General features: G+C 47.5%; 2 protein-coding genes across 6 annotated transcripts; both read left to right on the top strand.

Moving 5' to 3' along the window:
• Positions 1 to 94: 94 nt before the first annotated feature.
• Positions 95 to 11438, top strand: ift56 (intraflagellar transport 56). Of its 2 annotated transcripts, XM_029246677.1 has the most exons (18): positions 95 to 320; positions 1151 to 1291; positions 2642 to 2734; positions 2856 to 2970; positions 3247 to 3296; positions 5118 to 5263; positions 6094 to 6265; positions 6932 to 7006; positions 7112 to 7214; positions 7893 to 7948; positions 8265 to 8318; positions 8906 to 8969; positions 9139 to 9227; positions 9329 to 9412; positions 9734 to 9803; positions 9887 to 9993; positions 10086 to 10219; positions 10571 to 11438. In XM_029246677.1, the coding sequence occupies exons 1-18, from the start codon at positions 318 to 320 to the stop codon at positions 10680 to 10682; spliced, it is 1668 nt and encodes a 555-aa protein (XP_029102510.1). In that variant the 5' UTR covers positions 95 to 317; the 3' UTR covers positions 10683 to 11438. The 2 variants fall into 2 exon arrangements, with proteins under 2 accessions (XP_029102510.1, XP_018617420.1); XM_018761904.2 differs by lacking the exon at positions 95 to 320 and having other exon boundaries at positions 1246 to 1291; positions 2584 to 2734.
• Positions 11437 to 27561, top strand: ubn2a (ubinuclein 2a). 4 transcript variants are annotated; one of them, XM_029246673.1, is made up of 17 exons: positions 11437 to 12121; positions 12931 to 13047; positions 13506 to 13607; positions 13848 to 13979; positions 14121 to 14224; positions 17028 to 17574; positions 18081 to 18151; positions 18822 to 18951; positions 19260 to 19366; positions 19656 to 19766; positions 21506 to 21649; positions 21848 to 21898; positions 22481 to 22523; positions 22787 to 24181; positions 24615 to 24825; positions 25741 to 25809; positions 26076 to 27561. In XM_029246673.1, exons 1-17 carry the CDS (start codon positions 11819 to 11821, stop codon positions 26120 to 26122), a joined length of 3684 nt encoding a protein of 1227 aa, XP_029102506.1. In that variant the 5' UTR covers positions 11437 to 11818; the 3' UTR covers positions 26123 to 27561. The 4 variants fall into 4 exon arrangements, with proteins under 4 accessions (XP_029102506.1, XP_029102507.1, XP_029102508.1 ...); XM_029246674.1 differs by having other exon boundaries at positions 14124 to 14224; positions 26076 to 26122; XM_029246675.1 differs by lacking the exon at positions 25741 to 25809.
• Positions 27562 to 27955: the final 394 nt, after the last annotated feature.

Raw genomic sequence — 27955 nt, 5'->3', positions numbered from 1 at the left:
TCGGAAAGCTGTTAAATAAACGCGGAACCAAGTTCACATTCTTCCTAGTTTCCCCTACGGTAATGAAAGCACTTCCTGTGCCGCGTGCGGACTCGTTGCCTGGCGACCGGAGAGCGAGAGAGGCGGCTGCACGCCCGTCGGCTGCGCGTGCTGGACGTCATTAGCGACGTTTTTAGCGAAGACGCGTTAATTGCAGCTCCGCTTTCTTCGCGCGTCTCCTTGGATGGAACCGCTCGGGTCCTTCGTGTTTCCTGCCTTGAGCCGCTCGCTGCTGCTGACGGTTTAGCTACCAACAGGCGCGCGCGCCCACACGGGCCATGGTGAGTGTGTCTCTGTGTAGTACGTCATCATCATCATCATCAGCAGCAGCAGCAGCCTAGGCTAATGTATCTCTAAATCGCTGAGTTCTACTTTGTTTAGTAAACATTAACACAATAATTGGACTGGAAAATAATTTCTTCATCATGATTTTGTCAGTCAGAGTTAACTTGGGGGTCTTAGATCCAGCTTTAACCTCCATATATATCTATATATCTATCTATCTATACTTTACTATACTACACTAGTATACTATACCATACTACAGTGGTATACTATACTATGCTACTATAACTATACTACACTAGTATGCGATACTGTACTGCTTTACCATACTATACTACACTTGTATACTATACCATGCTGCTTTGCCATACTATACTATAGTATACTACACTAGTATACTATACTAAACTACTTAACTATGCAATACTACACTAGTATACTATAGTATACTACTTTACCATACCATACCATACTATGGTACACAACACTAGTATACTATGCAATACTACACTGGTATACTATGATATACTACTTTACTATACTATACTACACTAGTATACTATGCTATGCTATACTTTACTATACTGTACTATACTACTTTCAGAAACCAGAAAGAAAACACACATGACTTGACACTGCAAGACAAATCCGCCAGGATGTGTCAAGTCACGTGTGTTTTCTTTCTCGTTTCTGAAAGTCGCCTTTTTTTTTCCGCAAATGCTCGGAGTCCTGGCAGAAATAGGTTAGACGGTGGCGTTGGCCGTGTTCGCGGAAGCCCCGGACGCCGCTCTCCGGGTGTTTATCGCTGTACTGCGGCGCGTCGTAGATTCTGTCCAGGGTGAAGCCTGCTGTCGGAGGGGAGGCTCCTTCCAGCGACAAGAAGAAGAAGAACAAGGGCAAGAAGACCCCTCGGCTGGAGGACTACCTGGCTCAGAGGGACTACCTTGGGGCCATAACGCTGCTGGAGGTACACGTGCGCGGCGTGCGCGGCTCTAACCTCGGCCCTTGTGTACCGTAGGGGTTCGCGTCATTACCTTGCAGCGTGAAGCTCCCTGGTTCAAATCTCTGCTCCCGCTGTCGTTCCCATTTCCAGTGTACTTACCCAGAATTGATGCGCTATGAATCCTCTGCTGCAGAAATGGGAATATTATGTTCACATTTATTTATTTAGCTGACACTTCCAGCAAACTCTATGTAGTGTTATCATCCCACACACCTTATTCATCAAGGTGACTTACACTACTTATAACGTGTCACTCGTCCATACATCGGTGGAACACACTCTCTTTGTCACTCACACACTATGGGGGAACCCGAACACCATGTTGTTGGACTGTGGGAGGAAACCAGAGCGCCCGGAGGAAACCAACATAGACACGGGGAGAACATGCAAGCTCCGCCGAGCGGGGATCGAACCCACATCCTCTCGCACCACGACAGTAGCGCTACTCACTATGCCACTGTCCCAAATATTAGTGTAAAGGTAATTAACGTGGTAAGTTGCCTTGGACAAAGGCATAAATGAAATAATGTTTACTTGCACTTATTTGATTTTATTTTTTTACCCCCCCAAAGCAGCTTCAGATGTTTTACCTGTTTATGCAGCTGGGTAATTATTACTGGAGCAATTCAGCTAAAGTGCCTCGCTCAGGGGGTGCTACCGCTGGAGGTGGGATTTGAACTTGGGGTTTCCAAGTCCGAAAGCAGATGCTTTCACAATTACCTGGTTGCTTCACTAACAGCACTAACAATAACGATGTTAGACCAGGAGGACATCATGTGTTCACACTGCATGGTCGGAGCATAAAATCTTACTGGAATTGCTGGTTACACACACATTTTCTGAACCGCTTGTCCCATATGGGGTCACGGTGCCCAACCCGGCAACACAGGGCGTAAGGCCGGAGGGGGAGGGGACACACCCAGGATGGGACGCCAGTCCATTGCAAGGCACCCCAAGCGGGATTTGAACCCCAGACCCACCGGAGAGCAGGACCCGGTCCAACCCACTGCGCCACCGTGCCCCCTTGTTGGTTACAATTGGAGTAAAATACTCAATACAATGGCTATAACTGGGATCAGTGCTTTTGAATTATTGTTTAAAGATTGTAGGATTTTTTTTTTTTTTTTTTCTTTTTTTTTTAAATAGTTCGCAAGAGGTTTAAAGGTTGGGGGGGGAGTGGTGATGATACCGTGTCTAGATCACTGAGAATGTGTGCGGATGAACGCGCGTTAAATGGCGTTAACCGTTTTCTGCAGGTGCTGAGATAATACACCACAAGCGTGTGATGTAATATCGGCTAATGTTGCGTATCAGTTCCAGCGCAGCGCTGGTGAGCGACAAGAGGATGCAGACTTGTGGCTTGGTTACTGTGCCTTCCATCTGGGGGACTACAAGAGAGCCATGGAGGTCAAGAATATTTCATTAAAATTTCTTTAACACCTCAATCCCGTTTGGCCTTCTGATGACATGTATATTTATTATTATTATTATTATTATTAATATAATGTGTAGTGCTGTTGACCCTCAGGTGTACAAAAGTCTGATCTTGAAGCCGGGCTGCCCCGTTGAGGTGTGGGTGTACCTGGCTTGTACGCTCTTCTTCCTGGGGATGTACAAGGAGGCTGAGGAGGCCGCGCTCAAAGGTAGCGCAGTTACCGAGTTCCAAACCTACTTGTGTCACGGAGAAAACTTCCGAAAGATTATTTGTAAAGGCAGAACGCGGTCCAGTTAATAAGTCGTAAGAGTGGCCGCCGCGCGATGCTGCTGAACGACTCGTAACCTCTCGGCTGTGCCGCGTATAATTGTGCCGTTCTTCGCAGCGCCATTGCGAGATGCATGTCGCTTTGGAAGAAAGCGTCTGCTAGATGAATAAATGTAATATAAACGTTTTTTTTTTTTTTTTCTCTCTTTTCTCAAAGCTCCAAAGAGTCAGCTGCAGAATCGGCTGCTCTTCCACCTGGCTCACAAGGTGAGATGAACCCCTCTCTCCCATATATATATTCACACACACGGAATATATATTTGTAAGTATATATACGTATATTTGTATGTCTGTATTCCTTTCATATACAGAGAATATCTATATATAAATATGTCTATAGTGTATACAGTCATGCGCCGCTTACCGATCGCATATGCGACTGTGGTCCCGTAAGATTACACACACACACACACACACACACACACATTTTCTGAACCACTTGTCCCATACGGGGTCGCGGGGAACCGGAGCCTACCCGGCAACACAGGGCGTAAGGCCGGAGGGGGAGGGGACACACCCAGGACGGGACGCCAGTCCATCGCAAGGCACCCCAAGCGGGACTCGAACCTCAGACCCACCGGAAAGCAGGACCGTGGTCCAACCCACTGCGCCACCGCAGCCCCAGTGCTGTAAGATTATAATGGAATGAAAACGTATCGACCAGCAACGTCGTGGCACGACGTGTTACGTGTTCGTGGTGGTGCTGCTGTGAACAAACCAACTGCGCTCCCAGTTGTATAAAAGTATAGCACATACAGTTATGTACAGTACGTAATACTTGATAACGATGATAAACACCTGCTGCATGTTACTGATTTATGTATTTATTATACTGTACTTTTTATCATTATTTTAGAGCGTGCTCTTTCTACTTATAAAAAAGTTTACTGTAAAACACTTCGCTGTAAAAACCTTGTGTTTGCCGCGTCTCTCGCATCGAGGCTATACCATTTAGGTTTGTGTGCTGCGAGCGCGCTCTGTGATGTTCTCACGACGACGAAATCGCCTAACGACGCATTTCTCGGAACGCGTCCCCGTTGTCAAGCGACGCCGGAGTGTTTTTGGGTCCGCACATTGTTCGCATAACCAGCGCTTCTTTACAGAGGAGTCGATGTGGCGCCCGTTGTGACTGCAGTGACATCGAAATAAAAATCTCCGTAAATGCAACAGCATTTCTTCGCTCCTTAGAAGATTCTTTTGTGAAAAGCTCGCAAAGTTTACAGCATTTACGCTTTTCCGTTTAAATTTAAATTCCAGATTTAAATTTGTGCTTTTATCAGACGCTTTTCCTCCGAAGTGATGTACAACTTGGAGTGAACAAAAGTATGTTATGCCAGCAGGTTTAGTCCAAAACCACAATTTTCGGCAAGCGGACTTTTACTTTGTCTAGTGTGGCAGCAGGGCCCTGGTGTGCTTGTCCTGTACTTGATCTAATGGGTTTGTAATCCACACAAACCTACCTGAGCTGTTGACTACAAGTGACAGAAGTGCTTAAGACTGCAAATTGTTCTATATACATCCATTCACTTAGCAGATGCTTTTCTCCAAAGCGACTTCCAATGAACTCTATGTAGTGTTATGAGCCCGCACACCTTATTCACCGCGGTGACTTACACTGCTAGATACACTACTTACACTGGGTCACTCATCCATACATCATTGGAACACACTCTCACTGTCACTCACACACAATGGGTGAACCTGAACAGCATGTCTTTGGAGTGTGGGAGGAAACCAGAGCACCCGGAGGAAACCCACACAGACACGGGGAGAACGTGCGAACTCCACACAGACCGAGCGGCGATCGAACCCCTGTCCTCTCGCAGGCGCTGCGAAACAGCAGCGCTACCCGCTGTGCCACCGTGCCGCCCGTTTATATCGTTAGTAAAAAGTTCCAGCGCCGTTTGTGACTCAGATGTTGGCGAACCGGTGTTCGATTGTTAACGTTTCACGTTTTGTGCCATATTTTATTACCGGCATCGACTGCACTGTCACTCTTCCCTCCTTCGCTGCAACCCTCCTGTCCAGTTTAACGACGAGAAGAAGTTGATGGGCTTTCACCAGAACTTGGAGGATGTGACCGAAGACCAGCTCAGCTTGGCCTCCATCCATTACATGCGCTCCCACTACCAGGAGGCTATTGACATCTACAAGCGCATCCTGCTGCAGAACAGGTTTCGAAAACCCAGCCACGCTTCCGCTGTCATGCGATACGCTTGCTGAGATTTACCCCCAAAAGGGCAGTGTCGGTGATACTCGCTCGGGAGCGAATGTGCTTTATGTTACATTACTTAGCATGTAAACTAAGTGAGCGTATTGTGTGGCATTTTGAAATGCGGTAGGGTGCTGTTATTCAGGCTATCATACATATATATTTGTTCATTTAGCTTGTGCTTTTCTCCAAAGCAGCTTATACTGTTAAGCTATTCCTTATTGTTTACCCATTTATACCGTTGGGTCATTTTTTACTGGAGCAATTTAGGGTAAGTTCCTGGCTCAAGGGCTTTACCGCAGTAGGTGGGATTCAAACTTGCAGCCTTTGGATCCAAAGGCAGTAGCTGTAACCGCTACGCTGCCTGCTGTCCCTTCTATGGCAAGTGAGGAAACCAGGATCTTATGGTCCATTGGTGCCTCAAGCACCGAGAAACGGAGCAGGGACGGTACTCTTTACTTCCCCGTCGTACGTGGAAAGGGATCAGCGAGCAGCGCGTCTGAGAAATCCGCTTCGCGGCACCGCGTACGCGCCGACGCGCTGCTCTTGGGCACGGCGTCTGCTGCTCTTCTGGCTCGGGTGATGCCGTAGCGGGAGCCGGGAAGCCGCGACGTGCCGAAACGGAGAAGATGCGACGGGAAAGAGGGGACGAGCGGCTGCGTTCGCAGGGGAGGAAGAGAGATGGGGAGAAATATCCAGCAAGCCAAAGAAATGGGCTAAGAGCGGAGCTGTGGAAAAGGATGAGACGCAGCACTTTGCTAAGTTTCTTGTGGGTTATGTGACCGTCTGCAGGGACTTTCTGGCCCTCAATGTGTACGTGGCTCTGTGCTACTACAAGCTTGATTACTACGACGTGTCCCAAGAGGTGCTGGCCGTCTATCTGCAGAGCGTCCCCGACTCGACCATCGCCCTCAACCTCAAGGCCTGCAACCACTTCAGGTTGTACAATGGCAAGGCCGCGGAGGTAAAGAGATGCTGCCGCCGCGCCCTCTGTGACTCATCATACGGCTAGCGCGTCTATATAACGTGCTCTGCTTGTTGGAGAATCTCACACACATTTTCAGAACCGCTTGTCCCATACGGAGTCGCGGGGAACCGGAGCCAACCCGGTAACACAGGGCATAAGGCCAGAGGGGGAGGGGAGGCACCCAGGACGGGACGCCAGTCCATCGCAAGGCACCCCAAGCGGGACTCGAACCCCAGACCCACCGGAGAGCAGGACTGTGGTCCAACCCACTGTGCCACCGCACCCCCTCTGTTGGAGAATCCTCATTTATATTTATTTATGTAGCTGAGAAAAGCAGTTTGCAGTCAAACCGTTTATACAGCTGGGTTATTTGTACTGCAGTAGTTTGGGGTAAGTACCTCGCTCAAGGGTGCTACAGCAGGAGGTGGGGTTCAACCCCTGGGCCCTTGAGTTGTGACCCCCACTCTACCTGGTGCCCCGCCCTCATTACGTTTTTAAATCATAATGAGACTTTCCATCCAAGTTACACCTGTGCTTAATGTGCTGTACCTTATTCTCTCGGCAGCGTTGTAATTTTGCGCAGGAGTGCTCTGTTTTAGCGATGACAGATGTACCCCCCCCCCCCCCCTTGCTCTGTCCCTTCACATTCCGTGTCTCTTCCAGGCAGAGTTAAAGAACCTGATCGATATATCCTCCAGTTCCTTTGAGTTTGCCAAGGAGCTTATTCGTCACAACTTGGTGAGCATCCTGAAAGACGAGCGCGTCCCTGGGCTTTGCCGCCGTGCGCCGGTGGCTTCCGCATCCTGCGCCGCTATGTGACGCGCACGCTCTCCGTCATCCCAGGTGGTGTTTCGGGGCGGCGAGGGAGCCCTGCAGGTGCTTCCCCCGCTGATCGACGTCATCTCCGAGGCCCGACTCAACCTGGTCATCTACTACCTGAGACAGGGTGAGTTTCGATTGCGCTGCTCTCCCGTCTGCTGCGGGAACTCGGGATTAATCTCTTACTTAGAAGGGCCGTAGTTTGAACATTTACGGCGTCGTCGCCGGTCCCTCCTCACGACGCTTACTTCGGTTCCGCAGTACAAAGAGCTCGATGGAATTCATTACTCACAGAGCTTATGCAATGGCATGTCTTTTAAATTCCGAAGGTTCTTGCTGGAAACCTTTATCTCTGCATATTAAGCCGTTTCCTAGTGTAGTCTGCTGTTGCTCGCTCTATTTATTCAAAGGCGATACCAGATGTTCCCCTTTCTTCCCGCCTCCGATAAGGATCGGGAAGTGTGCTCCCGGCGAAATATTACGCAAATGAGTGCCCGTTTTGATACTTACGGCGCCAGAGTGTTTTTGGTTTGTACCATTGAAGCTTTTTAGCATGACGGGTAAAACGGATCGGAAATTTTTTGAAATGTGATTAATGAGACAGTAATGTTATGTTGAGTTATACTTGACATGAGAAACAGCCACCTTTTAAGTCCCCCCCCCCCAGTTATGCAAGCAAACAATCTGTGAATCAAGTATTCTTTCCTGGGATAAAGGACCTACACAGTTTGCAAAATCATGGGCACAAATGAATAGAGAGAACGTAACCACACAACTGTCACCTTGTCTTTTTTTTTCATCCAAGATGATGTTCAGGAAGCTTACAGTCTCATCAAAGACCTGGAACCCACCACGCCACAGGTAAATCTTTTTATGCTTTGCTTTTTCAGTTTTCCTCCGAAATATTTCCGTAATTAATTTCTGCTGCTTTTTGTCTTTCCGTTTTTCTTCATTACCCATTTCATGTACCGTGTTCACTGTTGTACTTCGATTGTGGATTGAGTGTGGGAGAAAGGAGAGCGTTAAGCAGGATCCCTCGGGCTCAGGGCAACGTTAGGCTTACAGCGCATCGGCGTACCCTACGTACGTGTGTCACGTTGACGCTTGTTAGGGGTAGCACAGTTAGCGTGAGTGAGTGGGTAGTATGTTCTGATGTCGCCTTTCTTTGCTCTCTCAGGAATACATTTTGAAAGGAGTTGTGAACGCTGCGTTGGGACAGGAAGTCGGATCGGTGAGTTAAAGTCGCGCGCTGTCGCTTCGGCAGGTAAACGTACGAACGGCAGGACGTTGGGATCGTTAGATGGTGGATGGAAATGTGGAGAAACCAAAAAAGGGGGAAAACGAACGAACGGACGAATGCGTGAATTAACGAAACCGTATTAATCCCCGAAGGAGATTCTGTTTAGTCGCAGCAACGTGAATATGCAATGTATATGCAGAAAAACATGCATAGAGACATACGTTGAAGACGGGGATAAATGGGTGGATGTTGTTTAAATGAATAGCGTAGGTAAATAACTAAGCAGGTGTATTTATGCAAGAGAGGTAAGAGTGAGTGATGGCATAACGTGTTTTGAGATGGTACACCCAGCACTCGGTGCCACTTGATCATTATGAGGTTGTTCCCTGGTGGTGTGAGGACTTGTAAATGTTTATGCCTGCTGGTAGAAACAACCTCCGCTAGCGCTCCTTGGAGCACCGCGGTCGGACCAGCCTGTTGTCGGAAGTGCACCCTCTGACATGTGACACGGCAGCGACAGCGGTTGAGACCTCCTCCTTTTCCTCTCTTTGTGTCTCTATTCCACCTCTTTACCGCAGAGGGATCACCTGAAAATCGCTCAGCAGTTCTTTCAGCTGGTGGGAGGCTCCGCTAGCGAATGCGGTGAGCGCACACGGGCATAAACTTATAAAGTATTCCAACGATTCCCGCCGCGTGCATAGCGTCCCCTAAACGGGCTATCCTTAGGAATTCTTTCTGTCGCAGCTGTGTAACCGAGCAGCGTCGCTTCACATTCAACGTAACTTTGGCTGTCGCCTCTCGTCTTCCGTAGACACCATCCCTGGCCGCCAATGCATGGCCTCTTGTTTCTTCCTGCTGAGGCAATTTGAAGATGTGCTCATCTACCTCAACTCAGTCAAGGTCAATAGACACACACACAATTCATCATTATGTGCTTGTGACCAAGGGTATGTCTTTTGGGGTGCTGAAGGTCAACGCATATCGATTTGTTTCTCTTTCAGAGTTACTTCTACAATGATGACACGTTTAATTTTAACTATGCTCAGGCCAAGGCGGCTGTGGGCAGCTACAGAGAGGCAGAGGAGGTATTGCACCTGTCATCCTTTACCACAACGTGATCTGTACGGTACATGCTGATATTCAGAAAAAACAACGGCACAGATATTTCCTTTACTTTCAGGAATTTTAGCAAAATCTGGGGTTGTCTTTATAGCTTGGGATCAGAAATTGGGAATATGCGGAAGGAGGGATGACAATTTCCTTGGAGGATGACTAACATTGCTATGACTTGTTACAGTAATGCATGACATTGCATTGACTTAAAATGTTTTTTTTTTTTTTTTTTTTAACTTGATAATATGTAGTATTTTAGTGTGGCTTTATGTGTCAATGTGTTATGTGAATAGGTGTTCCTGTTGATCCAGAGTGAGAAGATCAAGAATGATTATGTGTATCTGAGCTGGCTAGCGCGCTGCTGTATGTATTTCCATCGTTTTCATTATGGTTATTACTGTTGTTTGATGATGTGTTGATTTTTGTCATGTATCTTCTTCGTTTAGACATCATGAACAAGAAAGCGCAACTGGCCTGGGAGCTGTACCTGAAAATGGAGACGTCGGCAGAGTCCTTCAGCCTGCTGCAGCTCATTGCAAATGACTGCTATAAGGTTGTCCCCTCTTTTCTGAGTGCTGTACGAATCCTGAGCTTGGCTGGCCGTTGCGTTTTTTGTTGAACTAACCTTTTTGCTCCATTTTCCAGATGGGGCAATTTTATTACTCCGCAAAGGCATTTGATGCTCTAGAGAGGCTTGACCCAAGCCCAGAGTACTGGGAAGGCAAGCGGGGAGCCTGCGTGGGGGTCTTTCAGCTCATTCTTGCTGGCCGAGAGCCCAGGTATACTCGCAAGCAACAGCGTCGTCTCTCCTCTTTACCTTTATGCAGTGTTCTGTACTGAAGTTTGTGTTCTGCCGCTATCCGGTTCTCCGCATCACACTAATTCTGTGGAACAAATGTTGAACTGATTGATTATAGCATCTCTTTATTACGTGCACTTTTTGGTCGTTTCTTACAATTCTTTTCCAGGGGGTGTACATCTTCTTTACTGTTTAATTTTTTTTTGAAGTATGTTATTCCTGAAAACGTAACTCTAACAAATTGTATAGCGCTGTTACTGCGCGAGGAGTTCGTCCTCCTGTGTTAAGGGAGGTGTTGCGATAACCTGGGCTTCGATGTTTCACGTCACAGAGAGTCGCTGAGGGAGATCTTGCCCCTGTTGAGGAACACCGGGAACCCACAGGTCGAGTACATTGTGAGAACGTTGAAGAAATGGGCCAAGGACAACAGAGTGTCTGTTTAATAAGACAAGTGCTCCAGTCTGTGGGTCACCTCATTCGCAGAATGGAACGTGACGAAACAACCTGTTATAATAATGGGCTTTAGAAAGAAAAGGTCAATCACGCTTAATGTTTCCATTGAGAAAGAATCAAAGTTCACATTGAGATGTTTTTAAAGAAAAGAAAGGCAAAAAACAAATATGGATACACAAATCTTTTAATAGTTTATGCTGGTATAGTATGAGAGTGCATTATTACTGCATTATGCTGTACATAGTTATTGTTTATACTGAAGTGTGTACTCTTTGCATTGCTGAGTTTAAGATTTAAAAAAAAATGTAGCTGGTGTTACATTCTGTTGCAGTCTTCTTTATAATTAAAAGTATATTTAGTCACACAGCCAATTCTGTGTTTTCTCTCATTCTGCCGTTCCCCCTTTTCAAACCATTACAAGAGACCACCAGATGTTCGGCATGCATATATTAATAATTAACCAAATAAAACACCTCTTTCCGAGATTTAAAACAGTTTTTGGTACTTCCATGCTATACTACACAGATGATAGCAAAGAGAGTTTGCTAACACGTTCACACAATTGGAAAGCGCACTCAACGCTAACAGCCCATCAGCATTTCGGCTGCGCTGCGCACGACTTCCCCAGGAAACCGCTGCCCCTGCGCTCGCCATGTTGGTTCTCCCGCACTGCCCGGCGTGACCTGACACTCGGACCTTTGCCTTGAGCCAAAATGGCATTTGATTCACCAGGTTCTCGCGCTGGCTTGAGGGGGAGGGTCCAGGGCACGACGGATGTGCCTGTGATTGGTCCGCGCTGCCCGCTCAGTTTCCGTTCCCGCGGAGCGCGCAGGCCCAGCGACTTCTCTCTGGCTGATTTTATTTACCCCCGATGTGGAAGATGGCTTCCCTCCGCGTCTCCGTGTCTTAGCAGTCGAGGATGCGAGTGTTGAAAAAAACAACTTTTCCCCGACACTCTCACCCCCCGGAACTCGTTTAACGCGGTGCGGAGGATTTCCTCGCCTCTTTTTTGGGACGCAACGTCTCTCTCGTCCACGCGCGGCCCCGACGCACCGTTTTAAAGTAGTTCCTCGGAGTAGTAGCTAGTCGGAGCGCAGGAGCGCGAGGTCCGGCCGCCTGCATCCAAATGGCCGAACCGAGGAAAGTGCCGTTCGTCACCTTGTCGGCCTTCGCCGGCGCCCCGTCGTTGGAACTCAAGAAGCGGCGGAGAGAGGAAGAGGCTCAGGCGGCGTCCGCCGCCGGCGGCGGCGAGGAGCCGGGGGCGGCGGGCTGCGGCGTACTGGGCAAGGCGAAGGCGAGCGGCCAGGCGGACGTCGTCGACGGCGAGCAGAGGGCGGGCGTCACGGTGCGCCTCAACCTGAGCCTGGCGGAGCCCAGCGACCACGCGTCGGCCGAGTTCAACTACAGCGAGCTGCTGCAGTGCGCGCAGGTGGGGCGCCGAGCGGCACTGAGCGGCACTGACTAGGCTCCAGCGGACCCCGCCGGGTGGGTTCTATCCGCTCCGGAAGTTTTCACAAGAGATGAAATTCACTTCAGACGCTCCTCCGGCAGCTGGGAACGAGCCGAAAGTTGAGCGACTCGAGCCTGAGGCAACGAACGGAGTGTTAATGATGGCCGCCGCCGCGCGCTGGCAGCAGCCCGGCTCGTCGCGTTTAGTCAGTCAGTCAGTTTCCTCTCTCTCTCTCTCTGCCTCTTCTTCTCGTCATCATGGCTCGTGTGGCACTTCGTACAGAGTTAGGCGCTCGAGTCGTGCAGCAGCTGGGTCAGGCAGGGTGTACCAACCAACCAACCAGCCAGCCAGTGCCTGAGCGGGGTTTCGAACCGGCAACCGTCAGGGCCAAGTTCTGTCACGCCTTTTCCGTGGTGGTGTGACCAGGATGGATGGGTTTTCAGTCGTCAGTGAGTCGGGACTCTCAGAAACGTGAGAGAAGACTTTTACCAACACCGGAGCTTCCAAGCTGATGAGTTGAAGCTGCTGGTTTTATGAGCCAGAAGGTGCAACAGACGAGTTGTGCTGTTTTGGGCTTTGTTTTGCTCTGTTTAGCTTTTTCATGATGATCTTGTATTGGACACTTTAAAGTCTTTTTTTCTTTTTTTTTTTTCCCCACTCAGTGATGCTGGTGCCTTCGCGCTTGTCGTTTTACCCTTCCGGTTGCGGACATGCCGGAGTTCCGGTCTCGTGCATCTCTGGCAGCTGTGTCCTTTGCCAGGCTCACGTCTGTATGTTGTTTGGCTCAGGTGAAGAAAAGCCCCGGGGGGCCGACTCCGGGCTCCGACCCCAATGACCCCTTTGGCGATGAGGAGCGCGAGAGGCACGAGGTGGAGGCTTTGGCCAAGAAGTTCGAAAGCAAATACGTGAGTCCCCCACCCAGCCAGCTCAGCACAGGGCCCTGCATCACCATGGATACTGAACTGGGGATGCAAACATTCTCATTTACACAAAGGTTTTCAAGTCGGGGGAGGTGGCCTTGCATCTGCATGTTTATTGAAAAATAGTATGTCCGATTAGTGCTGGGAACATGTTTTTGACCACACTGTGCTGGCATGCGCTCAGTAAAATTGTAAATCTTGACCATAAGATTATTCTTGCCCTGCAGATTTGCAAATTTACAGCCGACCCCCCCCCCCGGTACAATTTGATTTAGTTGACTTTGTTAAATTAATTCCGCTATACTGACAAAATATTAAGCTTTAAAATACTTTAATCAAATTCATAGTTTGAATTGAATTCTTTTTTTTTTTCTCCCTCCCAATAATGTCCAAAGTATCAGTGTGGTTTGCAGTGCTGAATGTGGCTCTTGCTCCTGTCGCAGGGGAGTGCAGGGAAGAAGAGGAGGAAAGACAGAATGCAGGACCTGATTGACATTGGCTTTGGCTACGATGAGAGCGATCCGTTCATAGACAACTCGGAGGCTGTGAGTACCAGTGCACCTCTGTACGGTCACTGTCTTATTACAGCCTCTTATATTTGAATTTAAGCATGCTGCTAGCCTTGCGACAGAAACTACAGTACTGTCCAGTATGTATCTGTCCCCTTCTGCTTTGCTTTGTTGCTTCTTTTGACAAGTAGATGCAGGAAGGGTGTTGGGGATACTCTGTGCTCTGGCTTCATGGTTCTTTACTGATTACCAATTGTCTGCTGTGTTCTGTTGCAGTACGATGAGCTGGTTCCAGCATCTCTTACCACCAAACTGGGAGGCTTCTACATCAACACAGGTACCCTGCAGTTCCGAGCCGCCTCCGAGTCTGAAGGGGAGGACGGCAACAAAGACGGGAAACCCCACAAGGTGAGCACGTCATCCTGTCACTGGAGCTGTTTACCACACGGCTAAGGCAGGGGTGCTCACTGGAATGCGGCCTTGGACGCTGCGTTCAGTAACTGTCGAGTGGTTGATAGATGGCCTCACTGCCTTTAAACTTGCCCACAGAAGTTGAAGGATGGTGATGAACAGGTGATCAAGAAACGAAAGAAAAAAGAAGGGAGCAGCATGGAGGAGAAGAAACCCAGGAAGAACAGAGTGTCTAAACAGGGGTGAGATGATTTTACTGATTCTCCCATTGCTATGATTACTATTCTGTTCCAGTTATCATTAGGAGGGTGCGGTGGCGCAGCGGGTTGGCCGGGTTCTGCTGTGTGGCAGGTCTGGGGTTCGAGTCCCGCTTAGAGTGACTTGCAGCGGACTGGCGTCCCATCCGGGCTGTGTCCCCTCCAGCGTTGCGCCCTGCATTGCCGGGTTAGGATCATCGCGACCCCGCTCGGGACAAGCGGTTTCAGACAGTGTGTGTGTTTGTGTAGTTATCATTAACTACTTGTTCAATGCAGGAACCCTGTCCTGGAAACCCAAGGTGTGGGGTAGAGCAGAGATTTTCAAACTTTTAAATCCCAAGGACCCTCAAATATGATACTTCCTTGCCTAAAATACAAAGGCAACTATATATTTTTATGTGTAAAGACTTCTGAAATCTAAAGACATACTGCAATTCCTATTACAATAAACGTACATCTGAAATGCTTTTTCAGTAACAATTTTCTTTTATCTGGCAGCACTATAGCCAAAAATCTCACAATTAATTTTCTGTAGCTTCTGTAGTGTTTTTTTGCATTTTTGAAAAATTGGAAGATATTTACATTAACTGAACAGGGTACCTTTTTCACAGTATTAAGGCACTGGTAGATGAAAAGTTATACCTGGAGGGCAGCATTTGCATTACAAACACGTGAATGAAACCAAACGCCACCACATTCACCGATTCAACAAGTCCTAATGGGATGGATGATCCCGGTGGCTTGGCCACAGTTTGTCAAAGCATGGTTTCATTTTAGTGAGAGCCATGCAGGCGCACGTCACTTCGGATCTCCAGCGGGGCCTGGCGCTTGGACTGAAGTACTTTCGGTGCTGAAAATCTAGCTTCACAAAAGTAGTTTGTGGCAAAAGGTAAAAGATACATTATTGCCTTCTCAGACAAAACAGGGAAGTCCTTTCTCACAGACATCCAAAACTCCTATAGACAGAGGAAGGCAGGGGAACCTTGTTTTCCATCTCTCCCTCATCAGTTGCTCTTGGGCTGCTAGACCTAGATGAGTGCCAACCCCTGGTGCAAAAGGGTTTCTAGCAAAGTCCAGGTGGGTGTTGTTCAAATCAGTGAAATATTGTTTAAAAAAGCTCCGAAGATGTGACCGGCAAGACTGGATTATGGGTGTGATCTTGTCAGCAGTGGAGGAGATCAGTGGCACTTCTGGTTATAGAGAGGAAACATTCCTGTAACTCCCTCTTTCGCTTTACTTTCCCACATGCATGTGAATTTTTGCGCACACCTTATCTTGTGTACTCAGTATGTGAACATTGTGCCCTTGCATGCTCTGATCGAGGACTTCGAGACAGTTGGCAAGCTCCGACTTTTCACCACAGAGAAACTCTGAGCTCTTTGCGCAGCGCCTACACCCCTCCCTGAGCGGAGCAGCGAGCCCTCATAATCAGCATCTATTTCTTTGCAGAATAAACCAACCAAACAGTCTGTGTCTCAAGGGCTGTGATTTTGCGTAGTTCACAGTTTTAGCTACATCCTTCGGCATGTGATGGAAATCATCATCAATGCGTTTGGCCACAGGAAAGAACCTCACGGTGAAGCATAAAGTATGTGGCCACAGCATCTCGGGGGGGGGGGGGGGGGGGGACTTTCTCTTTGATCAGAGTCACAGCACCGCTGCGCTTGGCATCAGTACTGTACACTGCAACACACCGAGACCAGTCTATTGAACTGACCGTCATCAATTGATCCATCATATTAAATATGTCCTGCCCTGTGGTTCTGCCTTCAAGGGCTCTACAAAAAAGAAGTCCCTTGATAAATTTGTCCTGAGCGAGGAATGGATTGATTTAGACCATAAGCTGTGCTTGATTTGCAGCAACATCAGTACTTTGATGCAAATTGCAGCGCTTGTTTAAAATGTTCGCTATAATATTATTGATATATATATTATAAATATTCACATAATGCACGTATTCTAAAAGCTGTGAAGCCATATCATTGTCCATATTTATTACCTTTGCGCCTGCTCACCGTGTTGTTGTCCGACAAAAGCACACGATCTACTTTTCGCGCCGCTTCCTCTCCAAATAACTCCCTGACAATGTCTTTATTAACTGCTAATAATAATGCTTTGCCAAATTGGCAATCGTGCGGCTTCTTAGCACGTACCATGTGCGCAAAAGTGCAAAATGTAAAGAGTGCAAAGCATTTTGGGATAAACACGTTATAAGGAACCACTCTTATAAATGGCGAAACTATATGTAGATTTGGTTAACATCTTTAGGTGAACAAATAAATTATGTAAAAAATGATCTTGTAAATTATTTTGTCAAGTTTTCCGCGGACCCCCTGGCTCCCTCTTGCAGCCCCCCTAGGGTCCATGGACCCCAGTTTGAAAAGCCCTAAGGTAGAGTACACCCTTGATGAAACACCAGTGCATTTCAGGGCAATCAGTTCCTTATTTACTGTTCACCTATTTGCGCACTGTGGGCAATAGAATCATCGTTTGACCTGAAACGTGTGTCTTTGGACTGTGAGAGGAAACCAGAGGACCTGGAGGAAACCCATGCAAACAGGGAGAAAATTCCAACAGTGCAGATTGAGCTGGATTGAACCCACAGTACTGCAGCTGAGATTCTCATCTGAAAATTGACTGTATGATTGTTTGATGGTAGATTCCTTTGTGTACTGTAACTTTTCATTGACAGATTTTGAATGTGAATTTTGTGGAAGTCTACTTTTGAACTTAAATTAACCTTACTTTTTAAATGAGCTGACATGATGTCCCTTCTCCCTGGTTCTAGAGTGACTGCTCTGAATTCTCACCGACCGGAGAAGAAGAAGAGGAAGCTTATGAAGGACTCTCTCTGTCTGGCTGCTATGCTGCGGCGCTTTAATCGTGAGAAGGAGGAGATGCGCAAGAAGAATGCAAGCAATGTGGCCAACACTTCTCAACCCAGTGCCAGTGCCCAAGTGGCCAATGCTGGTGTGTCTGCTGCCACGCTTCACAACTCCCACGTGCACTCCAACTCCAACAATGACCTCTCCATCGCTGATCTGGCGACTGACCCAACCATGATGTCGCTACTGAGCTCGACCAATGAGAATGAGCTGCAGGACCTCCTCGGTGACCTTGACTTTGGGCTTTTAGACTCTCCCCAGTCTTCCAGCCCGGCTCAGCGGGAGAATGGCTTGCCTGGAACGGGCATGTTGGCAGGGCAGAAAGTGGGAGCTGGGGCATTAGGGAAAGGACAGGGACAGATGGGAACAGGCAGTGGAATCTTGACACCCCCGCCGCTCCCAGATGATCTCCCGCCTCCCCTCATGAAACGTATTGAAGACCTACGGGTGGTGAGTGTTTGCACACGTGCCAGCCGTCTATTTGTGTTTGCTAATTTGTGATGCAGAATGACACACAGAATGCATGAACGGAGGAAATCTTACACTTCTAAGCCTGCAGAGTTCTTGCACAAAGGTCTGAAGAAAATGCTGAAAAACTAATCCTGGATGAAAGAGTGCCCCATAATACATATTGCACAGCCTCAAACTGTAGCTGTCGATCAGCTGTCTCAGTATAACGTTCTCTGACAGGAGGGCTTTTAGTGTCAAAAGAAAGCAAGTGAGGGTGGGGGAAGGACACTGGCAGAAGAGGGCAGTTCAGGGGGAGAAGGGTAGGGTGTTGGAGGGAAAAGGGGGAAAGACGAGGGCCCGTATTATATCTGCATGCTAACACAGGGTAGGCTCTTGCTTTCTTGAATGGTGGTATAGCATGTAAGCTTGCAGCACCCTGATATTTAGTGCATGGCTGACTTCAGAGTCATTTTCTGCAGACTTCTCATGGTCTTCCTTCCTTTCAGGCATCTCGTCAGTTTGACCAGGAGGGTAGGAAAAAGTTCTTCACCTTGGACATGAATAACATCCTCCTGGAGTGAGTGTTTGTATCCATTCTTTTTATGTAAGGCCCAGAATAGTGGGTCTGTTTTATCTCACTTTTTTTTTTTTTCCCCAATAATTTGCTTATGGCATTCCCATCAATAATAAATTTAAAAAAAAATAAAATCTGATGGGTTGCAGTTGGAAGCATACAATCCCTTAGGCAGTATCGGGCAATGCAAGCACAAACAGCACCTCGATTCTCTTCACAAACATAGCTCCTTTGCAGTTTTCATCATGTTCATTCATGTTGTGACTAATTTATACAATTATGGTTATAGCTCCTCTTAAATGGCCAATTGTAATTGATGCTTCGTTGGACAGTGGAAACCTGTTGATCTTGAATACAGAAAGTAATGTCTCTGATCACACAGGTACAGATAGTACTCTACTGGTAGCTAGACATGTTATCTGGCCTGATTTTAGGATTATGTGGTCAGGGTGGATCCTCTGTACTCATTGGAGCCAATTTTCGAGCATGCCTTTTGGTTTCCTTGTGCTGGGGACCTGCTGGCTGCAGGAACGGTGTGTCTGTTCTAGTACTGTGCTACTACTGGTTGATGGGTAATATTTCTGCTGTAATCCAGAACTGCAAAGGTTTACATAACTTATCACTTTTCATCTACTCTGAGCTCTGTTTGTTGTATGTAATCTCTCTCTTGCAGCATCGAGCTGCAGGTGCAAGAGCAGCCTGCAGTGGTGCGTGCAGCTGTCTACTCCCACCTGGAGGCCTTCGTCCCATGCAACAAGGAGGTGCTGCTGAAACGTCTCAAGAAGCTCAGCCTCAACATACAGGTAGGTGTTTTTTTTTGGAGTTGTGTTCAGTGATTCATAGACACTATGTACTTTACACTAGATGCTTTCTCCCCATTGTCCGAATCTTCAGGCAGCTAATAAGAACTGTAGCTCTGTAACTTCACAGTGGCATTGTGTACAGAAACAGAACACACCAGACCTATTTTCTCACATAGGCTTTCAGTTTGTGCCTTGCAGAATCATGCGATCCAATTAGGTGCACGTTTTTGCCCGACAGCATGTAGTTGTGTTGTTGGTTGTGGCGGTGTGCTGTCACACTACTTGTTTTTCTTTGCCCACCTGCCCAGGATGATCGGCTACGTGCCCCCCTGCTGAAGCTGAAACTGGCAGTGTGCAGCGTGATGCCAGAACAGATTGCTCAGTACAACATGGACTGCATGGCCAAGGCTGCCAAGTACTAAACTCCTCCTCCTCCTCTTGTTTGTCCTCTCCTCTCTGTTCTACCTCTGTCACTTCATGTTGGTATTATGGCACTCTGTGTGACTTACTCATTGTTTGCATTGTGCTAAGCTGCAACATTTTGCCCCAGTATTCATGCATACGCACCTTGACTATGTGGTAATATTACTCTTTCTACAGCTTAATTTTTACTGAATCGTTTTAAAGATTTACTAGGCTAGCAACATACTCGTGACCATAGCCGGGGATTCAAGCCCAATAGTGATGTCTGTTGCTTTGTACAGACAGCAGTCTGAGGAAGGGGAGAAGAATGGCTCAGAGGAGGATGACGAGGAGAAGCCGGGCAAGAGGGTGATGGGACCACGCAAGAAATTTGTCTGGGATGACAAACTCAGGTACTTTTTCCACTTCTGGTACGCAGTGTGAAACCCGGTTGCACACAGGTGACACATAGCTGGGAATGCGTTATTTATCTTTATATAGGCAGTCCTCGAGTTACAAGCGTCTGACTTACTTACAATTCATAGTTACGAACCACCACCCCCCTGAAAGTATTTTTTTTTTTTTTTGTAGTCATCCAGAAGTAAAAAATCATAATTTATTCATAGTTAAGCCTATTATATTAAAAAATTGAGTTACTGTATATACAATTGTTAATAATAAACGGGCACTATGCCAAGCTCATAAAAACATTGTGCGTCTACAGCACTTTGTCGGCTCGTGGGCGGGGTGCGTGAGCCCGAGGTAGGACAGACTTCCTTCTTTTCCCGTTAAGTGTTTTATGTCTTAATGTTATTTGGCTTTCTTTTTGGTGAAATATCTAATTTCATTTATCTTAAATGGCTGCACCCAGGGTAGTTTTATGGCAATTGTTTATCTAATGTTAAAACAAATATTTGCGATACTAATTCTGTGAGGGGGGCGCAGCGGGTTTGGTTGGGTCCTGCTCTCTGGTGGGTCTGGGGTTCGAGTCCTGCTTGGGGTGCCTTGCGGCGGACTGGCGTCCCGTCCCGGGTGCATCCCCCTCCAGCCCTACGCCCTGTGTTGCCGGGTTAGGCTCCGGTTTGTCGCGACCCTGCTTGGAACAAGCGGTTTCAGCCTGTGTGTAATTCTGTGAATTGGCATTTATTTTCATCTTGAGTAAAGCTTTTGGATAACGAGAACACGTTTCCCTAATTTTACAGCAAAGCTGACAGTATACAATCATACCCCAAGATTTGCCCTTTCAGTTGCATTTAGTACCCCTACTTCAGATTGAGGCACTCTTCGCGTTTATGGTGACCGATGCTGGATTTTGTGCATGTCTTAATAGTTGAATGGCCCGAGACATTTACATTTATTTAGCAGAAGCTTTTTTCTCCAACATGAGGTACAGTTGTTATGTAGTATTTAACTGCTGCCTTTATCTAAGGAGACTTGCACTTAACTCTCTCCACTCTCCTTCTGTCTGTGCAGCAGAACATGGCACATGTTACACGCAGTTTGCATGTCTTTGAGGGGGAAGCCATAGAAACATGGGAAGAACATTTAAACTTCACACACACTGAGCACTGACTGAACCCACATCCAGTTACACAGCCTGTGGCACCACTACAATATTACCTTTGAGAGAGGCTTCTGTTCTGAAGTCTTCAAGATTAAATAGCCCACTGTTTAAATTGGTTAACAAGTGTAAATTGTTTTGCATAATGGCTTTAGCTAAATGGAAAATGAATGCTAGAACTTAATTTGTGCCAGCAGGTGGTATAGTGGTTAGAGGTGTCATCTTGGAGTCAGTGGACGGAAGCTTTAATGCATTTCAATGTACTTATATTGAATCGCTCTATTAGTTACTCTGCTGTATAAATGGGTAAGTAACTTATATAACCTAAGATTGTAAGCTGAATTGGACAAAGGGGTCAAGTTCAATCATGGTTGATAATATTCAGCCGATGGCATTTGTGTTAGACTAGTTTAATTGCTTTAATTATTGATTAGTCTGAATGTTAGTTTAAATTTAAAATAGCAGCACACTTACTTGAATACTGTTTGGCTATTTCCGTCTACCTCTTGTGATGCAAGTCAGCGTTTTAGTGCTCTGTGCCGACAAACAGCTCAAATCCCTGTACCACCCTCCCCCGTGTTTTCTCCGCAGGGGACTACTTTGCAGCCTGGTCCGTGTGAAGCTCAGCTGCTACGAGCTAGAGGGCCAGTCCTCGCTCTCTGTGGAGGACTACCTAAAGGCTTTTCTGGAAAATGAGGTCAAACCACTGTGGCCCAAAGGCTGGATGCAGGCCAGGTATGAGCTCTGTGGCCACTGTGGTCTCTATCAAGTCATCTTTGGTGGTGCCCCTCTCCATCACCTGGCTGCAGGTGTAACCCTATTCTGTCAGGATTTCTATCATGCTTTGTACTGCTTTCTCAGAAAAAAGAAAAAAAAACATTTTACCTTTTGCCTACCGATGTGAAAGCAGCAGTGTTTTTATCTCTTTCCCAGGATGCTGTTCAAAGAAAGCCGGGCTGTGCACAGTCACCTTACGGGCAGTTTGTGAGTTTTTGACCATCTTGTCATGTTTATGGGAGGGAGTTTTCATGTAGCCATCACATGTACTGTAGGAATCTTTATAAGCACACAGTTTGAATCTTGACCACACAGCTAGCGCCAAAATGGTTAGCGAAGCAGTTCAGGTAGCTCTGTGGTAAAGCAGCATTTTCTCCCAGCAGCTGTGGAATTTCATTCTGAAACCTTCTGACCATCCCCTTAACCACTGCTTGGTAATTCACGTCAGCTGCGTATATTTGTAGTGCCGCGTCTTGCCGTTCACGGTAAAAGAATTCCTAGAAACTCCGATGCAAAATCAGCTGTACTTTGTAGACCTTTTTGGTGCAGGAGTGGATGATGTGCTTTCATTAGTTTGTGTGCATTTAGACTTGTGTCCATGTATGTTTGGGCCGCAGTCTGTTGCTGAGGATTTTATTTTTGGCGGTTTTGTGGATGATGAAGGTTAACACAATATGCAGTGCGTTTCCATACATGGACATTATTTCATGGGTATTCATGGTTTTGTTATATTTACAAAGAATAGTAGTAATGAAATGCTCACACCTGGTCTCTCTTCCTCCTGTCCAGTGCCAAGAAGAAGATTGTTCCAACTCCTAAAGCTAAAACCAAGGTGAGGAGACACTTTGGTCCTCTGTTGGTTGCCCTTTTGTCTCTGAAAGCCATGTATGTAGTTTCTGTAAGTGTGTGCAGTGCCCTTGTGTATTGATCTCTTGGAAAACCCAAGGGTGGTTAAGCCAAGGCTTTTGTCCACTTGACGCTAGTCATATTTGCCTCTCCCTCTTGCAACAGAATGATGCGTCTTGTTCTTTGTGACCGGTTTCTCTGCTGTTGATTTTGCAACTCTTTTAATTTTGTCCTCTGTTATTTGTGCAGGAGGGGTCCTGGGTCCAGCGAACACCTCCTTCAACAGTAGCCACCCCTTCCTTGGCTCCTCCGGCTCGCCGCCCGCCCTCTTCCCCCTCAGAGACCATATGTCTGTCTGACTCACTGGACGAGGACCTCACCGTCCCCTCACTGGACTCCATCTCTCATGCGCTGGCCCTACTCAGTAGTGCTGCTAAAGGGCTGGCGCAGGGTGACAGTGTCCCCTCCCCCCCAGGGTCTCAGAATGCCCCCAAAATGATTACTTCCACCCCTACACCCACACCCTCCTTACCCCAGTATTCTTCCCCTCTAACACATTCCTCTTTGTCTGTAAAAAAGGAGGCCACTACAGTGCCTGCAGGTAACATGAACACTCTGACTACCTCTACTCCTTCTTCTTCCTCCTCCTCCTGTCTTCCTCGGCCGCCCTCTGTTTCTTCTGCCTCCTCGCCCTCAGTGGCTGCTCGCAGCGATGGCTTTGGCATGATGAAGGCAGCCGTAGGGTCATTGCCTCAGACCCAGAGACCCTCAATACCCTCTACTCACAGGCCTGGAATGGCAGGGCTGAACAAACTCAACCCAGCCAACTCCCCGTCACCCCCTAAGCCACGGCCGCCACCCACTGCTTCTCCGCTGCTGCCGCCCCAGCAGAAGTCTTTCTGCCCCCCGGGAGTCAAAACTGGGGTAGCTCCAGCCCCCTCTGGACTGGTCAAAAGCAGCCCCAAATCCAGCAGTAATAATGGCAGCAGCAATAGTAGCATGACCGTGTCTCCTCAGTCTCGCTTAAACTCGCACCCGCCCCAGGTGAACCCCAAAAGTCCCCAAACGCCACGACTGTCCCACTGTCTCTCTCCTGCCACGTCCCCATCGCACCCCCAGCCCAAAGCCCATCCGCATCACCAGTCGAATTTCATCACTCCCATGCAAGCCACTCTCACAAAGTCGTCACACAGTAGCAGCTCGCCCATCATCAAACTGACCCCCCGACCCCCTGCCCCACCCCCTTCCTCATCCCCATCCTCGTCTCCCTCTGTCCCGCCTCATTCACGACCTCAGGCGATGCCCGCTGCGCACCAGTATTCCCCCAAGAATGCCGGTTTCCGCCCGCCTTTTTCTGTTCCGGGGGGCTCTGTGAAACCAGCGCAGGACAACTACAGCCCAGTGGGAGGTCAGAAGGCCCCCCCCCACAGCAGCAACAGCAGCAGCGGCGGCGGCGTCACTATTCCATCAAGCTCCTCCTCCATCGCAGGCAGACCTGCCTCAAGCCCCTCCCCTACTGTCTCGGCCAATCATGGACAGCGACCAAGGAGTATGGCGGTGTCCAGTCAGGTGTCCAAGGTGGTGACGAGTCGAGCGCCCGTTCCTCCGCTGCCCACAACGCCGGCTACCTCTCAGCTGTCGCAAGTGAGTACTGGCATCTTATTGCCTTGGAGAAAACGGCGTTCCTCTGACTGAGAGCTGCAGTGGGGGCAAGTGTGAGGAATGCTGTCATGTGAGGAATGCTGTCATGTTGGTTCTTTGCTCCTGACCCAGAGAGAGAGCATCTGCGATTTTGAAAATGAGATGGGGACACTTTTACTGCTTTTAAAGCATTTTTCCTGGTGCCCTTTTTCAGGTTTTTATCGTGTAAAGGGTTCACATGGTGGTAAAAGTTCTCAAGACTTCAAGTCTACACAAATGTTCTCTTTTTATTTACATTAATGGCCCTTTCTTTTGCTGCCTTATGTTGAACTCTGAAGGCTTCCTGACATGGTCCAGTATGAACTCCTGCAGCTCCACCGATTTGCCTGCAGAATCAAAAACCTGTCCTGATCTTTTTCCTCTCCCCCTGCCCTAGGTGTCCTCGGCCAGCAGCAGTCTCCTTGGAACCCCCACTCCTCCAGCCCCCCCCTCCCTCCCGCTTGGTTTTGGCATGCTGGGAGGACTCGTTCCCGTGTCACTTCCCTTCCAGTTCCCATCGCTGCTGAACTTCAGTACACCTGGGGCGGCAGGGACCAGCGGAGTCGGGGCCTCTGCGGGCAACAGCTCAGGATACACCCTGGCACAGAGTGAGTTAGTGGTTGGGCTTCCTGGGATCTGTCCTCTGACGGCACAGGGGTTGCTGGGAATATCCATGCTCTTCACTTCCATTGTGTTAAATAACTTTGCTTATCGTTTCACACAAAAATGCCTCACTTTGTCTCTCTTCTCCAATACAATACAGAGTATAGGTTGTCCAGCAAAAGGCCCAGGAGTGGCAGAAGCAGGCAGTTTGCTGCCTTTTGTGTGTATTACATGTAAAATTGAAACAATGTGTACGCTGCTGACTCGTACTCATCTTCAGTGTTGCACCTGATCAGTTACTGTATGGTTTTAAACTGTACTGTTAATGGAAATCCACATGTGGCAGTGGGTGAGACTCATCTGAGCCCTATGCTGGTAAATACTGTGGTTAAAGGTACAACAGCAGAGGCCCACTCTGGTGCTCTCACAGCAAGCGTCCCTATCAGCAGTGCTTAATCGAGAATAAAATGCCACTTAGACATGTAGTGTGGGGCTCCAGCAGCTCCGAGATGGGCTGATGGGAGTGTATGTGGGGCAGGGTGTTCTTGGCATAACTAGGGTGCAACACACAGGTGAAGAATAGTTTGGAGCCCAGAGTTGTCAGCTTGTGTGCGTGCGCGCACCCGCATTGTGTTCATCAGGTGTCTGGTCCAAACACCATGCTGTCCTGTTGTTGAAGTCTTTGTGTCTGGTCTTTCTCTGTACTGGTCTTACGCTCACATTTTGTTCATCACTTCATTTCCTCTCCCCACCCCCTTTGCCATCTTCCTCCCTTTATTGCCTTTCTGTCCCCCCCCCCCCTCTTAACCAATCTTATCCTTCACATCTTTGCTCTCACTTTTATTTTCCATCCTCTTTCCTGCTCCTCGCCTCCTTTGCACCTCCTCTGTGGGTCCCTCCCTCCCTCTGTTTTTCCTCAGATCTGTTAAAGAGCCTCCAGTCAGGGTCTCAGGCTGCGCTACCTCCTCACTTGCAGCTTGCCTTCTCAGGTAATCTCTGTCCCTCCCCAAGCTCTGCCCCTTCGCCGTGATTCTTGTTCTTATTGGTTTGCTTGTCTGTCTGTGTGGGCTTCTTGGGTGACACCCCCACTCCCTCTGCGTGTGCCTGTCCACCAGCAGTGGTAGCATGTGCCATATCTTCAGGTAGAATAGAAAGCATGTTCATCCCCCTCTTGTCTCCTACCCCCATTCCCCCCCCCAAATTGAGGAATGCAGGCGGTGCTGCGTCGCTCACTGATGTGTCTTCTTCTCCCCAGATGCAAACCAAAGCCAGGGTGGAGACATGACGAGGAAGTCTCACTAAGCTGTAGGATATGGAATGTTGTAGATTTGAATCTATGAAATGACTAAAGCTGGGATTGTTCTGATTTGATGAATAAACCAACAGTGGGAGCTTTCTCAAGATGCTCCCAGGACTGATCCTCATGAATTATTTTACCATGATTAATATTGTAATTATTAATGATGCTGTTGGAATGGATGGATGAATGGATTTGTTTTCCCCATTTTTGTCAACATGTTTACATGACAGACCTTTATCACTGTGGAAAGAGAGGGAGTGCAGCAGAGTGCTACGTAATTTAATTTGTATTTAACTACTCATCCCACTTGTTTCTATTGATTTGTGTGAAACTTATTTAACTATGAAATCTGAATCATGACATAGGTTGCGTGCTGTTTTACGACTCCCTCTCAGTGGTAGTCCTGTCCTGCAGGGGGTGATGTGCTCCTGCCCACCACAGACTGTTAAAGACGTAGCTATTAATACAGATAAATTATTTGTAACCAGTTTACACACAGATGAGTTTAGAAGATGTGTGACTGTGTGTACCTGTCTTTTGGGGTCAGTCTGTACAGAATTTGTGTGCGAGAGAACATCCCCTTCGGTGTAGCTCAGTGTGTTTCCTTTTGGTGCCGAAATTCACACTGGACCTTTTTTTATATACATATATATGAACTCGAAAACCGCAACTCCTTTTATTTGTGAAAGGAAGAGAGGGGTGATGACCAGATTGTAGCCTACTTGAACTTTGTTTTTGGATTATTTATAGTCAAACTCAATATAAAATAAGCCTTAGGTTGTAAGTGAAACTATGCAGGTTGATAAATGTGTAAAACAAGTGATTTGTATTGCTCTTCTCCAGCTGTTTTGTCTGTTCTTCTGTTCACTTAAGCTTAGCAGAGCTTATTCCTGCCCTCCTGTTCCTTGAAACCCCACCCATCTGGTCTCAAACCTCTTACCCACCTGGGGATTGACAGAACTGCAGCCAAAGACAAGTCATTAGGGAAGACTGGACACCAGGTGCAGTGTGTGTGTGTATGGTCCTTAAACTACTTAATGTATCTTTGTTCTGTGTGTGTCTGCGTGTGGTCTGGATGTGTTTGTAAACAAACAGGGCAGGAGTTTTGGGGGGGGAAGCAATCTTGGTTACCTTATTTCTCTATTGTAGATTATTTTTGTGTGTCAAATAAATGCTGTTGGTTTTCAGTAACTATTGTGCTTGAGTGCAACATTTTGCCAATTTGTCATATTGCTCCTCCATACAATTCTCCAGGACTTAATTTTGAGCCCCATTATAGTGAATACAAAAATGTCTGGACATGAAAAAGGGCTCTGCAACATGGACACCTTCCATCTGTGTGCACCTGTACAGTGTGGCTCTTGGAATAGAAAGGAAGCCCCTAGCATTTGTCAGGCAGCAGTAGATGTGCTGTTACTACACACTATCACTTCATTGCAGAAGAATCATTGTCCCAAAGTCTACCAGGGAGCGCTGGCTCAGAACTCTTTTTAAACCCCCTGCTAAAATGCACCTCGGCTTTTGCCAGATCCAACTACAGTTAAAGCTCTGAACTCACTGCAGTCAAATTACTAGCATGATATCTGTGCAGTTTGACTTTGCCATGTTGCCTTTTTTTTTTTTTTTTAAGTGCCAGTTCAAGGTGTACTGTGTGCATATTGACATATCCATTTCTATAATGAATGTTTTATTTTCTTTTACAAAAATCATTGTCTAGAAATACAGGTATACAAGAAATAAAAGGAGTTTGCAGTTGTATGCCTGGTTGTCAACAGCCAGTCCAATAATAACTAATTTGTGGATGTTAAAGCTTTTAACCCAGTGAAACCACATCA

This window comes from Scleropages formosus, chromosome 20 (genome assembly GCF_900964775.1).
Source record: "Scleropages formosus chromosome 20, fSclFor1.1, whole genome shotgun sequence".
Lineage (NCBI taxonomy): Eukaryota > Metazoa > Chordata > Actinopteri > Osteoglossiformes > Osteoglossidae > Scleropages > Scleropages formosus.
Note: the sequence above shows the minus strand (reverse complement) of the source record. Positions and strands in the feature narration are given on the sequence as shown.